This window comes from Medicago truncatula, chromosome 3 (assembly GCF_003473485.1).
Source record: "Medicago truncatula cultivar Jemalong A17 chromosome 3, MtrunA17r5.0-ANR, whole genome shotgun sequence".
In the NCBI taxonomy this organism is placed as follows: Eukaryota; Viridiplantae; Streptophyta; class Magnoliopsida; order Fabales; family Fabaceae; genus Medicago; species Medicago truncatula.
Window position 1 is genome coordinate 5,773,247 of NC_053044.1, and position 15,262 is coordinate 5,788,508.

Here is a 15,262-nt window from a genome sequence, read left to right on the forward strand (position 1 = left end):
AGATTTTAAATACCAAACGATTCTACAAATGGTCAGCACATTTTCAATTTGGAGCAAGCAAGTCGCACATTTCAATTATCCCTTTAACTTGTAACAAAAGAAACTTAAAAGACTAATTTGTTATAAACATCTAACTTAAAGGATTGCACGAGGTATTTGACCTTTATAATACCAGTTGAAACTTTGCTTTTACAACAGGAATTTATTTAGAATCACTGAACCATACTAACACAAAATTACTCATATATATAAAAACCAAATTCTTCAGCACATTTTTAACAGTATTTCATCCATACAAGTATCACAGTCACACTCTATCTTGCCTCTAACAATGAGATTGAAGCTTCATTTACTGAACACCCTTTAGATGAAGATCCTGTGCTGATTGTATTATTATTAATATCATTATCTCTTCCTCCGTAGAACCCGGGTTCACTTGGTTTCGGAAGTAACTTTTCGCCCTTTAACATAAAAACCACCGATGACATGTTAGGCCTATTTTCCGGTAGCTGTTGCACACACAATAGACCAACATGAATAAATCTTATTATTTCTGAACACATTGCCTCATCATATAATATGTCAGCCATTAACTCCTCTGGCCTGCCTTCAATCCACAATTTCCATGCCTAAAATGACATCAAGGTTACCATCCAGAAAATTTATTGATACAAAAAATAATTTTAAATATTCTGTCATAAGATAAAAAAAGATATAAACTTCAAAACTTACATGACCAAGAAGGTTTAGACGATGAAGAGGGTCACGAAATCCGCGATTCTTCCTACCGCTAATTATCTCAAGTACAACGACTCCAAAACTAAAAACATCAGATTTTATTGAGAAAGACCCATGCACCGCATATTCTGGAGGCATATATCCACTGCAAGAAAGAACATTGAAGTTGGAAAAATATAACATTAAAAGGGGTTGTGACATAGCAGAAATGAAAGTTTAAATAGCTTTTCAGTACCTGTAACACACAATACTAGTAAAACTATTTTCCAGTATTTAGTGCCTAAAAAATTTCTTATCAGTAATAATGCCTAAAACATAGAAAACAATCCTTGAATATGGTCTACATATTCCAACATGGACAAATATTACCAGAGACTAAAACCAAAAAAACGAGGACAAAAAACAATTTTTCTGATATTTTAGGAATTCAAGCTGACAAAAATGTTTCACAGAAACTAAAACTAAAAAAGATGTATATTAGTAGATACTACAGAGCTATGTAAGCCTTAAATTGAAATGAATAAGTTAAAATTACTATGTTCCCATCACTCTATTTGTATTAGCCTCAGCTTGCTCTCCAATGAATGATCTGACTAAACCGAAATCGGATATCTTTGGGATCATATCAATATCAAGAAGAATATTGCTTGTCTTGAGATCTCTATGAATGATTCTTAATGTAGAATCCTGATGGAGATACAGCAGCCCCCGAGCAATACCATCAATAATTTCCAAACGCTTAGTCCAATCTAGTAATTTGCTTCGCGTAGTATCTAGCAGATTTCACATTCTTAAGTTAGCATGAGAACTACATTTCGGCAAGAGAAAAATTGAGATAAATAAATTTGGTTGGTGTGAAAGTTCAAACCAAAAATAAAGAAATCCAAGCTTCTGTTGGGCATGAATTCGTAGATCAACATCTTTTCATCTTGTTGAATAGAACAACCAAGAAGTTTTACAAGATTACGGTGTTGAAGTGTTGCCATCAACTTTACTTCATTTTTGAACTCCTCAGTTCCTTGTCCTGATGTTTTAGAAAGCCTCTTAACAGCAATCTCTTGGCCGTCTACCATTACGCCCTAGTCATATTTTTGGAAATGTTAGTACTTAGAGAAAGTACATGGTGAAATAACGGGATAAATAAACTAACATGATATCCAAGACTATACCTTGTACACTGGTCCAAAACCACCTTCTCCCAACTTGTTTCTGACAGAGAAGTTATTTGTTGCATTAGTGATGGTCGAAAAATCAAAGATTGTAGCCAATTCACCATCTTCCTTCTCCTTCTTGTGCTTCCAGAGAAATAACTTTTTTATATGCCCTGAAGTAACAATTTAAGTTGTTTAATGTTTAAAAAAGTAAAGGAACACATCACTCAAACTTCAGAGTTCATTGTAAGTTGTAACTAATTCTGTTTGCAGCACTATTTGAGTAAGTAAATTATAAATATTTGAGATTTACTTGTCATAACTTTTGGCTTACCAAGCTTCTTTCTATACACTGATGTGACCAATACAAGAACGTTTAGTCCTATAATGAATGCAACAACTCCTGCAAGAGTCCCAGCAAGCTTCAATTTCTGCTTATTCTTTTTATGATCTGAGGGTTGAAGTTAATGTCAGTCAACAAGCTGGTATAGAAGCTTACTAAAGAGAAGAAAAAAACATCTATGGAGAACACAGCTTCCATTTGGGAGTTGATTCATGATCATTTGGAAGTTGAACACAACTTCTTCTTCTTAGAAAAGCTCAGGTATATACTTACATAAAAGTGAAAAGAGAATTTAATAGTGTCACGTAATTTCAAGTTTTCAAGGATGCTTAATAATATCAACACAAATGGTGAAATATGTAAATTTATGCTATATATCTAACTGAAAGGACAAAATATGTAATAACAAATGAAAATACCAAGTTCTGAAGATGCCAGCCGTATGTAAATGTCTTGTCCTTGGTCTTGATGTATTCTCATGTCAACAATGTCGTCAAACCAGAGTAAGCAGCCACTACCATATCTGATATCTAAAGTTGCATATGCAGAACAAGAACAGTTTTTCAAACACATTGTCTTACATTCCTCAAGGCTCAAGATCTTGTTATACCATGATGATGATGTATCTGGTAACTTCATGTTTGTGTACGGTAAAAATCCATCTCCATGGAGACAATTTAAATGTGTTTTCCTTACGCACCCACCAGACCAATCTGATGCCTCCCACTTCAGTTGAAATTTTGGCCTGAAACCTTCCAAACATACACATATTGGAAAGTCATTCATATTGCAGTTAGAATTGATACCACAAAAGGTATAAGCATCACACTGGTCTGCAGGACGTTTGGCTAAAGCCGCCCAATCCTGTGTCTTATCTGTCCATTGTAAGCGTTGTGATATTCCATTTGGGTCTAGCACGACTCTAGTAATAATTGAACTGCTCAAAGTTTCATATTGGTAAGAGATTTCTTTGTCAGTGAATATTACAGAGAAATTCATGACTCTATGCACTCTTTGCCAAGAAACACCAGTGAAAAGAAATCCATTCCATGACCCTGCTCTATACAGAAATATTGCCCCGTTTGCAGTAACCAGTTGAGGAAAACCATGTGTATCTATCTTATACGAACACTCACCTTCAGCAGGATCTTGAGGGCTTCTCCATGATGTGAGATATCTATATGGACCAGTAACTAAGTTACTTTTCAGCTTCATTCCAGGAAGGAAAGTGTCACCAGGATAGTCAAAACTTTCCCACAAAAAGTTCTGAGTGCTGTTTACATCTTTCACAACAAGGTTTCCTGAATCCAACAACTGCACAACAACTGTTTTCACCGCCACAGTTCTTGATGAATTGGAGTTCCAGATGTCACCTTTGGAGCCATCAAGAATAACAAGACTTCCCTGATCAGTGAGTTTCAGCATTGCTGTTGAGTTTTGTACAGGGGTGTTTCTATTGGCAACCCACACAACAGTCCTAGGTAAAATGCTGTTATACCATATACCAAAGTATTGGCGTTGTGGATCTCCAAAATTGAAAAATCCTGCTTCAAAGGTTCCAATAGCAGAAACAAGGGTTTCATTATATTGGATATACTGATTTGGAGTAAGAGTTTTCAGTTTAGATAAAGCGGGCATGGAGGAAAATAAGAAAGTACACACTATTAGCATTAGCACCATATTATGGTTCTGCATTCTCTTTTAGTTGGTTTGTCGTCCTCATTTTCCTTTTATCAAGTTCCATCAAGACGAGTCAGTCCAAGTCTTTCCATGTGCGCAATAATTGATGCAAATGCAAAACAAAATCAACAAGTTTGTGGTGTATAATCTAGCCTAATCACCTTAAATCTTGGCATGTTGACCCAAGTTGACTGATTCGTTTTCAAGTCAAGACCTTCTAGTGTTACGTGTAATACGGATGACTGAAATGAAAGGGAAAAGGAGGGACCAAAACTATCAATGTTGCAAATTGACAATTACCATCAGCACCTTATGGTTCTCCATTGTGTTTGTGTGGGTTTTCCCTGCTTTCTACTTTCTAATATCATGTTAATTTTTTACCTGGCTTACCAAGCTTCCTCTAAAACCTTTCACTTGCCCATTTTTGGCTTGTGACCATCCCTATCCGTCATTGAAAACATTGTTTACTTCAAATAGAATTAAGACAAGTCATGGTTGGATAAACAACTTATATGCAGCCTATAGCATAATAACTTATGTATAAGCCTTTTTTTGTGCACAATTCAATATTTGACCTGAAGACTGACTAATCCGGGAGACCAATCCCACCTTCCACTAGCCGAGGGCCCAGTTAAAGTTAGAACAATGTTTTGTATGAACTTACCCAACACAAGAATTTCTTGGCGCCCGAGGGATTTAAACCTAAGAGCAAAAGAGGAGCATACTCCAGGTCACAAACCAACACCATCAGGTCAACTAGGGGTTATTTCTATAGTAAAAGATAAAATAAAGTTTTTTTGTATAGTTATAAGTTGTCTTCATAAGCGAAAACATAGTTGTTTTCATAGTTCTCTAATACAGTCTTACAAAACTTATGTCAGTAGATAAGCTCAAATAAGCCACTTCTTGTCCATATGAAAATGATGTAAGGTACAAACAACAACAACAACAACAAGAAGAAGCATGTGATATAGTACAAATTAAAGTCTTATTCAATTTTAAGTTATATAGAGTTGCCTGTGAAATGGGGTATTTGGATTGAAACATCAACAATAACTACAATGACTATTATTACTAGAAACAACAACTTATCATAAACGTATGCATGTAGAGACCTCAACCATACAGTGATCATTGAATTGGTATGTAGTGTATAACACAAACGAAATTTCAAACAATACAAATAGAATTGTAATTTGTAAAACTTAAAACTTACGCCACAATCTTTTATCTTCATTCTCACTCAAATCAAAGCGTAAACCAGCGGCAGCTGCTAAGAAACGGCATCGTTGCAGCTGAGATCAAAATTCTCGGAGTGGAGGAATGGAAGGAAGCTAAGAAAATGCGGAGCCATTGTTCCTTACTGCGGAGTTGATGAAATCTTCCCGCTATAGTGTAATATCAAACAATTTTATGATATTGTTTGAAGGCAAAGGCTACGGTTGACTATTATTTTTTTGTTTGGTTGCTAAATAAATAGGAGTTATTGGATTAATCCAACGGTTTATTGATAAAAAGAGAAAAACATTGCAATTGGAGGAGAGAGAAAGAGAAAAGCATTGCAATTGGATGAGAGAGAAACGTATATGCAGATCATTTTCTTCCATTTTTCTGGGTTTTATTCAGCTAATTTTTTCCCTTGAGCTTTTTTATGTTTTGAATTTAGTCGAGAGTTCTTATTACACACTGCAGGTTCATTTTAATTTTGGAAATATCCACACCTTTGTCACCAAAAATTGTATTTTTACGGTAGAAGAAAATAAATTGGTGTAAATTTTGGAATCAATCATAGGAAAAGCAGAAACTATAAGAAAATGGAATCAATCAATAATCACCATTGTTATACAAATTCAAATTCTTGAAACAACATCCGATCCATTTTCCCTATCAGCAAAAATTGTAAAAACTGTCCATGGCGGTGTCTACACCACCGACGCTTCTACTGTCTACGGCGTTGCTGCTTTCTCTCTCCTGCTTCTCAGTCAAACTGTTCTTAACGTCGCCACTAGATGTCTTTGTTGTGGTTGCAAGGAAGGCCAATCAATGAATGGAAAAGCTATGAGAAGGAAATGAAGAAAAATTTGCAGAAGAGAAAGAAAGCCAACAGTACAAGAACGTTACCATGTGTTGTTTAAAAGAGACTTTTAATCTCGATCATTTAATTCTGATCTAAGGGTCAATAAACATTCCTATTATTTTCACATAAAAAAAAATCATATTAGTTGTAAAAAAAAAAAAAAAAAAAGAGGATATCCTACTGTAGGAGATCTAAGAAGGTCTCCCACCCTAAACGACACCATTGTTTGAAGGGTTAAATATGTTTTTTGATAGTGGTAAATATGTTAATTTATTTAATTTCTTCAACTTTTAATTTGTAAAATATTGTAAAACAATTAGAATTTTTTTAACAAATATAAATTTCATATTAAATTTATGTTTTGTATAATTTTTTTTATTGGATAGATTCTTATAATATTATGAATTTTTTTTAAAATTTTTTATTCAAAAACATGAATTCTACATTGTAGTTTACTTAAAAATCTATTCTAACAAAAATTCACTAATCACGGACGCAACCCAGTGAGCCTGCGTACGGGCGCAAAACCAAATTACAAAAAATATTAAGAGCGAACATTTGCGAAAACATTAAGATTTTAAAATCAGAAAATGGATCGACCGTCAACCCAATATCAAAATCCAAGTGTCAATATCTCCTCGAACAAACATCAAGCATAAAAAACTCTTTCGAGCATGAAGTACCAGAGTGTAGGCAGCCATGATGCCTTGAAACCTGCAGATCTTAATAAATATGGAAATATCAGTGAATCAAGGAAGACCACCAAACACAACAAGTTTCAAACAGACCGGTAAGAACTTTGATCGAAGGATGAGTCTAATTAGTAACCAGACCCTTTTGGATTTTTGAATCACCAAACCCTTTCGGGTTAAAAGAATCAACAGACCCTTTACGGGTTTATGAAACTAGCAAAAAACAAGCCACGAATATGAAATCCCATCCAATATCCGATCAAAACATAAACACATAAACATAAAAACAGAACACCAAACCAAGTATCCAGAAAATATCAATCACTTTGAAAATAAATAATGACGATGAAAAAAATGTTCAAAGTTTGTGTTTTCCCGTTTTAATAAATACTTTGGTGATCGGGTGTGTGGTTTGTTGGAAAGTAATGTGGAATCTTGGCCTTGGTTTTCCTCTTCGTGGTGGAAGGACATTACTTCTTTGGAGCTCTCGGTGGGAGTTAATTGGTTTAATAGAGAGGTCTTGAAAAGGATTGACAATGGGTTGAATACTAAATTTTGGCACGATTCTTGGGCCGGAATTGATCCTCTTCGAGTTAATTTTTCGAGGTTGTTCTCTCTTACAAACCAAAAGGAGGCGAAGGGGGGAGATTTGTGGGAGTTGATCGATGGTGTTCAAGTTTGGTCCCTTGAGTGGCGTAGAAATATTTGTGTGGGAAAATGTAAACTAAGAGGATCTTTTCGGAGTCTTGGAGGAAAGGAGGCCAACGGAGGGGGTAGATGTGTGGTAGTGGAATGCGGAGGATAGAGGTGGTTTTTTGGTGAAGTCGCCTTATAACTTGGTGTATGATTTGATGGCTATGACTACACATTTGACGAAATCTGAAGAGGTGTCTTCCGGTCCATTTGGCAAAGTTTGGCTCCATCAAAGGTTGTAGCTTTCTCTTGAAAACGTCTTCATGATCGTATTCCGACCAAGATCAATCTAGCAAGGAGAAATGTTTTACCGACCGGTGAGTCCTTATTTTGCTCTCTGTGGCAGTGGTGAGGAAACCTCCTCTCATATCTTCTTGCATTGTGAAGTGATGCTTAGAGTGTGGGAAAAGGTGTTACGGTGGTTAAATTTTAACTTCTTCATTCCACCTAATCTTTTTGTGCATTTTGAATGTTGTAGTGCGGAGGTTTGAAATAAGAAGTTGTGTAAAGGTTATTGGTTAATTTGGTATGCATCTTTATGGATGATATGGAAGACTATAAATGATAGAATCTTCAAGCCTATTAGTAAGTGTTGGAACAAGGTTATGATTTTATGTTGATTTTGAAATAATGAAGAGAGAGAGAAGAGATTGAGATTAAGGGTTTGAGAATAATGAGAGGGAGTATTATTGCTTTTCTCACTTTCAGTTACAAAATGAGATTAATGGTTTGATGATCAAATCACACAGATCCTATCTTTACAAAAAGAGGGCATGTTGCAACATCGGTCATGGTTCCACATAAACAATCACATTCCATACCCGTAAAAGGAGATTTTAGATAGCAAACTATTCTACAAATGGTCAACACATATTCAATTTGGAGTACGCAAGTAAGCCGATTCCAGTTTGAGTAATGCTAGCAACACTCTCTTTTGAACACTCTCTCCAATACTCGCTCTCTTATTGATTTAAATCCTTGGGTCTACACTTAGAAAATTGAATCCACACAAAGTGGTGGGAAATACATTGATTTCATCCAATAAAAGAGTGAATGTTAAAGAGAGTGTTGAAAAGTGAGTGTTGCTAGCATTCCTCCTCTTTCAGTTTTCCCTATAGAACTCTAATACATTGCAAAAATAATTGATTTATAATATACTAGTTATAACTTTGCTTTTAGAACAGGAATTTATCTAGATTCACTGAATCATACTAACATAAAATTACACATATACAACACATTAGTATTCTATGCTCTATCTATATGTTTAGAACAACCAAATTCTTTAGCACATTTTTAACAGTATTTCATCCATATAAGTAATCACAGTCGCACTCTATCTTGCCTCTAACAATGAGATTGAAGCTTCATTTACTGAACACCCTTTAGATGAAGATCCTGTGCTGATTGTATTATTATTAATATTATTATCACTTCCTCCGTAGAACCCGGGTTCACTTGGTTTTGGGAGTAACTTTTCGCCCTTTAACATAAAAACCACAGATGACATGTTAGGCCTATTTTCTGGTTTCTGTTGTACACACAATAGACCAACATGAATAAATCTTATTATTTCGGAGCATATTGCCTCATCGTATAACATGTCAGCTATTAACTCCTCTGGCCTGCCTTCAATCCACAGTCTCCATGCCTAAAATGACATCAAGGTTACAGACAGAGTAAGCTCAATCCTATAAAGTGGATTTTGGTTGATTGATTTATTTTTAGTGTATGTATGTGTGGAGTCTACTTTCAATTATTATTCATGATATGAATAAATATTCCTTTTGAATTTTTTACCATCCAGAAAATTTACTGAGACCAAAAAGGGATGACTATATTGTGTCATAAGATAGAAAAACATATAAACTTCAAAACTTACATGACCAAGAAGGTTTCGATGATGCAGAGGGTCACAAAATCCGCGATTCTTCCTACCGCTAATTATCTCAAGTACAACGACTCCAAAACTAAAAACATCAGATTTTATTGAGAAAGACCCATGCACCGCATATTCTGGAGGCATATATCCACTGCAAGAAAGAACATTGAAGTTGGAAAAATATAATATTAAAAGGGGTTGTGACATAGCAAAAATGAAGGTTTAAATAGCTTTCAGTACCTGTAACACACAATACTAGTAACAATAGTTTCTAGTATTTAGTGCATAAAAATTCTTATCAGCAATAATGCCTAAAACATAGAAAACAATCCTTGTAATATTTGTCCATATTGAACTTAGTCAATTTATATAGTCCCTATCTATTCTAAGGACTAAAATGAATATGGTCTACATATTCCAACATGGACAAATATTACCAAAGACTAAAACCAAAAAAATGAGGACAAAAAAGAATCTTTCCGTTATTTTAGGAATTCAAGCTGACAAAGATGTTTGACAGAAACTAAAACCAAAAACGATGTATATTTGATACTGAAGAGCTATGTAAGCCTTTAATTGAGATGAATAAGTGAAAATTACTAAGTTCCCATCACTCTATTTGTATTAGCCTCAGCTTGGTCTCCCATAAATGATCTGGCTAAACCAAAATCGGATATCTTTGGGATCATATGAATATCAAGAAGAATATTGCTTGTCTTGAGATCTCTATGAATGATTCTTAATGTAGAATCCTGATGGAGATACAACAGCCCCCGAGCAATACCGTCAATAATTTCCAAACGCTTAGTCCAATCTAGTAATTTGCTTCGTGTAGTATCTAGCAGATTTCACATTCTTAAGTTAGCATGAGAACTACATTTCGGCAAGAGAAAAATTGAGATAAATAAATTTGGTTGGTGTGAAAGTTCAAACCAAAAATAAAGCAATCCAAGCTTCTGTTGGGCATGAATTCGTAGATCAACAACTTTTCATCTTGTTGAATAGAACAACCAAGAAGTTTTACAAGATTACGGTGTTGAAGTGTTGCCATCAACTTTACTTCATTTTTGAACTCCTCAGTTCCTTGTCCCGATGTTTTAGAAAGCCTCTTAACAGCAATCTCTTGGCCGTCTACCAGTACGGCCTAGTCATATTTTTGGAAATTTTAGTACTTAGAGAAAGTACATGGTGAAATAACGGGATAAATAAACTAACATGATATCCAAGACTATACCTTGTACACTGGTCCAAAACCACCTTCTCCCAACTTGTTTCTGACAGAGAAGTTATTTGTTGCATTAGTGATGGTCGAAAAATCAAATATTGTAGCCAATTCACCATCTTCCTTCTCCTTCTTGTGCTTCCAGAGAAATAACTTCTTTATATACCCTGAAGTAACAATTTAAGTGGTTTAATGTTAAAAAAGTAAAGGAACACATCAATCAAACTTCAGAGTTCATTGTAAGTTGTAACTAATTCTGTTTGCAGCACTATTTGAGTAAGTAAATCAAAAATATTTGAAATTTACTTTTCATAACTTTTGGCTTACCAATCTTCTTTTTATATGCTGATGTGACCAATACAAGAACTATTAGTCCTATAGTGAATGCAATAACTCCTGCAAGAGTCCCAGCAAGCTTCAACTTCTGCTTATTCTTTTTATGATCTGAGGGTTGAAGTTAATGTCAGTCAAACAAGAAGGTATAGAAGCTTACTAAAAAGAAGAGAAATGCATCTATAGAGAACACAACTTCCATCTGGAAGTTGATTTATGATCATTTGTTCTTAGAAATAGCCCAGGTACATACTTACTTGTGAAAAGAGAATTTACTAGTGTGACGTAATTTCAAGTTTTCAGCAATGCTTAATAATATCAAGACAAATGGTGAAATATATAAGTTTATGCTATATATCTAACTGAAAAGACAAAATATGTAATAAGAAAAGAAAATACCAAGTTCTGAAGATGCCATCCGTATGTAAATGTCTTGTCCTTGGTCTTGATGTTTTCTCATGTCCACAATGTTGTGAAACCAAAGTATGCAGCCACTCCCATCATCTCTGATATCTAAAGTTGCATATGCATTGCAAGTACAGTTTTTCAAACACATTGTCTTACATTCCTCAAGGCTTAAGGTTTTGTCAAACCACGATGCTGACGTATCTGGCAACTTCATGTTTGTGTACGGTAAAAATCCATCTCCATGGAGACAATTTAAATGTGTTTTCCTTACACACCCACCAGACCAATCTGATGACTCCCACTTTGGTTGAAATTTTGGCATGAAACCTTCCAAACATTCACATATTGGAAAGTCATTAATATTGCAGTTAGAATTGATACCACAAAAGGCATAAGCATCACACTGGTCTGCAGGACGATTCGCTAAAGCTTCCCAATTCTGTGTCCTATCTGTCCATTGTAAACGTTGTGATAATCCATTTGGGTCTAGTACCACTCTAGTAATAATTGAACTGTTCAAGGTTTCATATTCGTAAGAGATTTCTTTGTCAGTGAACATTACTGAGAAATTCAAGACTCTATGCATTCTTTGCCAAGAAACACCAGTGAAAAGAAATCCATTCCATGACCCTGCTCTATACAGAATTATTGCCCCCTTTGCAGTAAGCAGTTGGGGAAAACCATGTGTATCTATCTTATATGAACACTCACCTTCAGCAGGATCATCAGGGTTTCTCCAAGAAGTGAGATATCTATATGGACCCGTAACTAAGTTACTTTTCAGCTTCATTCCAGCAAGGAAAGTGTTACCAGGATAATCAAAACTTTCCCACAAAAAGTTCTGAGTGCTGTCTGCATCTTTCACAACAAGGTTTCCTGAATCCAACAACTGCACAACAACTGATTTCACCGCTACAATTCTTGATGAATTGGTGTTCCAGATGACACCTTTGGAGCCATCAAGAATAACAAGACTTCCCTGATCATTGAGTTTCAGCATTGCTGTTGAGTTTTGTACAGGAGTATTTCTATTGGCAACCCACACAATTGTCCTTGGTGATATGTTCTTGTACCATATACCAAAGTATTGGCGTTGTGGATCTCCAAAATTGAAAAAACCTGCTTCAAAGGTTCCAGCAGCAGAAACAAGGGTTTCATTATATTGGATAAACAGATTTGGTGTAAGAGTGTTCAGTTTAGAGAAAGTGGGCATGAAGCAAAATAAGAAAGTACACACCATTAGCATTATCAGCTTATTATGCTTCTCCATTGTGTTTGTGGGAGTTTGTCTTCATCATTTTCCTTTTATGAAATTCCATTGAGAAGACTTAGTCCAAGTATTCCTATTTGCATGCTAATTGTTGCAAATTCCAAACAAAATCAACAAGTTTGTGGTGTATAATCTAGCCTACTCACATGTTGACACAATGTTGACTGATTCGTTTTCAAGTCAAGACCTTCTAGTGTTACGTGTAATACGGATAATGGAATTGAAAAGGAAAGGGAGAGACTAAAAGTATCAATGTTGCAAACTTTGGTGGATAAATTGACAATTACCATTAGGAGCTTATAGTTCTTCATTGTGTTTGTGTGGGTTTTCTCTGCTTACTACTTTTTAGTATCATATTCATTTTTCAATTGTCTTACCAAGCTTCTTAAATTTTTTTACCTGCCCCTTTTTGGCTGACGACAACGCCTATCTGTCATGGACAGCATTGTCTTTTTCAAATTCAATTAAGACAAAGGCCCTGTTTGGATAACTAACTTATTTGCAGCTTATAGCATAAGCACTTACATATAATTAATTTTTTTGAAACTTGGTAGCCGGCCTAAGTACCGACTAATTCGAGGGACCAGTCTCACTGTCTACTAGCAGGAAGACCCAATTAAAGCGACAGAAAAACTCTGTATGAACTGACCCAGCACATGAATTGTTGACACTTGGGGATTCAAACACGAGCCTTACAGAAGAACACACTCCAAAGTCTCAAACCAACACCCCAAGGTTATTTCTATAGCAAAAGATAAAAACAAAGTAAATAAGTAATTGTTTTTGTATAAGTTGTCTTCATAAGCAAAACCAACTTATCAACATTTCATAAATTGTTTTCATAAGTTCTCCAAAAAAGTCTTACAACACTTATGAACATTTCATAAGTTGTTTTCATCTCCGTAGCATCAAGACCTCTGATCAAAGACGTGTTTGGTGTCCGACACATGTCAGTGTCCAAAACTGACACGTGTGATTACGTTCAAATAATTGATTTTCTCAAAGTCTTAATGGTGTCAACGTGTTTTAGAGGTTCTCATACGTTCTTCAAACAGGCCACATGAAAATAATGTAAGGTCCAGACAACACCAACAAGAAGCCTGTGATGTAAAACAAATTAAAGTCTTATTCAACTTTAAGTCATAGAGTTACCTGTGAAATGGGTTATTTGGATTGAAACATCAACAATAACAACAAATGACTATTCTTACTAGAAACAACAACTTCTCATAAACGTGTATAAAATAAAGGAATTTTCAAACTATACAAGTATAATGGTAATTTTGATTATTTATTTATTTTTTTTTTTATAGAAAACTTACCTTAAACCTGCGGCCCCGCAAAGAAACGGCGCCGTTGCAGCTGAGATCAAAATTCTCGGAGTGGAGAAATGGAAGGAAGCTAAGAAAAAGCGGACCCATTGTTTCTTGCTACAGAGTTGATCAAATCTTCCCGCTATTATTTTAATCCATCCATAAATTTCTATTTTTCTATAAACATTGAGTATTGCTATTTCACACGACATTTCAATGCACGACAGTGTGCGTGACTTTTATGTTGGTGATTTCCAAAATAATGGAATTAGAATCAAAAGTTGTAACTCTTCATGGGAACCATTCATATACATTGGAACATTATTATTTATTATTAATAATGAACCATGACATTGATTCAAGTATATATGGTTATAACCCTTGGCAAAAGGGTGCTTAATGAATCATGACATTGATTCAAGTTAAATAGGTGCTTTCTCTCATGTGAAGAGTCATATAATGCACTATAAATGCTTGACATTTGGGCATTAGTTGAAGATAAAAAAAACCACACAACTACACACAACTTGGACAGAATTTTGTTACATTAACAACATAATTCTTCATCATTCTATTATTCTAAATCATCCATCAATTCTCTAATGCATGAGTGAATTGCTGGAACCATAAATCTGTAAAATACTGTTAGGAGATACGCTTGGTGTGGTTGTGCAATACACGTCAAGGAACTCATAGTATCCTGAAGGGGATTCGCCGGTCATTCCTATTGCATCCAATATACATTTATTGGTGGGGGCGAATCGAACCTAAAGGTTAGTGTGGCAACCCCATACGCTTTGAGTTTTACATGCATGATCATTAAACATTTCAGGTTTCAAGTGCAGCAGCCTCTTCCCAACAAACAAGATATATAACAATCTTTAGGTTCGATTTCTATGGCTGCTTCATTGAAAGAAATGACTTCTGACTTTGTTAAGTTGGAAAAGTTTGATGGGGGAAATTTCATCCGCTGGCAAAAGAAGATGAAGTTTCTTCTTACAACATTGAAAGTGGCATACGTTCTGAACATGGCAAGGCCTGAGGAGAAGGATGATGAAACCGTTGCTGAGACAAGAGACAGACAGAAATGGGACAACGATGATTACATCTGCTTAGGACACATCCTGAATGGTATGTCTGACTCTTTGTTCGATATCTACCAGAGCAGCCCTTCTGCAAAAGACTTATGGGACAAATTGGAAACCAGATACATGCGTGAAGATGCAACAAGTAAGAAATTCCTTGTCTCTCATTTTAATAATTACAAAATGGTAGATAATAAGTCTGTTATGGAACAATTATATGAGATTGAACGTATTCTTAACAACTACAAACAACATAACATGAATATGGATGAAACAATTATTGTATCATCCATAATTGACAAACTTCCTCCTTCTTGGAAAGATTTCAAACGAACCATGAAACATAAGAAGGAAGACATTTCTCTTGAGCAACTT

General features: G+C 35.2%; 1 protein-coding gene across 1 annotated transcript; it reads right to left on the bottom strand.

Moving 5' to 3' along the window:
* Positions 1–104: 104 nt before the first annotated feature.
* LOC11412687 (uncharacterized) lies at positions 105–13,936 on the bottom strand. The gene is made up of 15 exons (XM_013603555.3): positions 11,211–13,936; positions 10,806–10,922; positions 10,491–10,645; positions 10,190–10,400; positions 9,857–10,094; positions 9,257–9,407; positions 8,714–9,025; positions 4,303–4,353; positions 2,652–3,930; positions 2,224–2,340; positions 1,908–2,062; positions 1,607–1,817; positions 1,274–1,511; positions 733–883; positions 105–629 (listed from the first exon to the last, which is right to left on the bottom strand). The coding sequence occupies exons 1-15, from the start codon at positions 12,487–12,489 to the stop codon at positions 315–317; spliced, it is 4,980 nt and encodes a 1,659-aa protein (XP_013459009.2). The 5' UTR covers positions 12,490–13,936; the 3' UTR covers positions 105–314.
* Between the last annotated feature and the right edge of the window lie 1,326 nt (positions 13,937–15,262).

What these genes read in the sequence shown, in the direction of transcription:
- LOC11412687 (XM_013603555.3), bottom strand. Translation starts at nt 12,489, where the DNA reads ATGGAGAAGCATAATAAGCTGATAATGCTAATGGTGTGTACTTTCTTA. An exon ending in AATAGAGTGATGGGAACTTA is followed by an intron (nt 9,408 to 9,856) that starts GTAATTTTCACT and finishes TCTTTCTTGCAG; the next exon opens with TGGATATATGCCTCCAGAAT. An exon ending in GTCTAAACCTTCTTGGTCAT is followed by an intron (nt 630 to 732) that starts GTAAGTTTTGAA and finishes ATGTCATTTTAG; the next exon opens with GCATGGAAATTGTGGATTGA.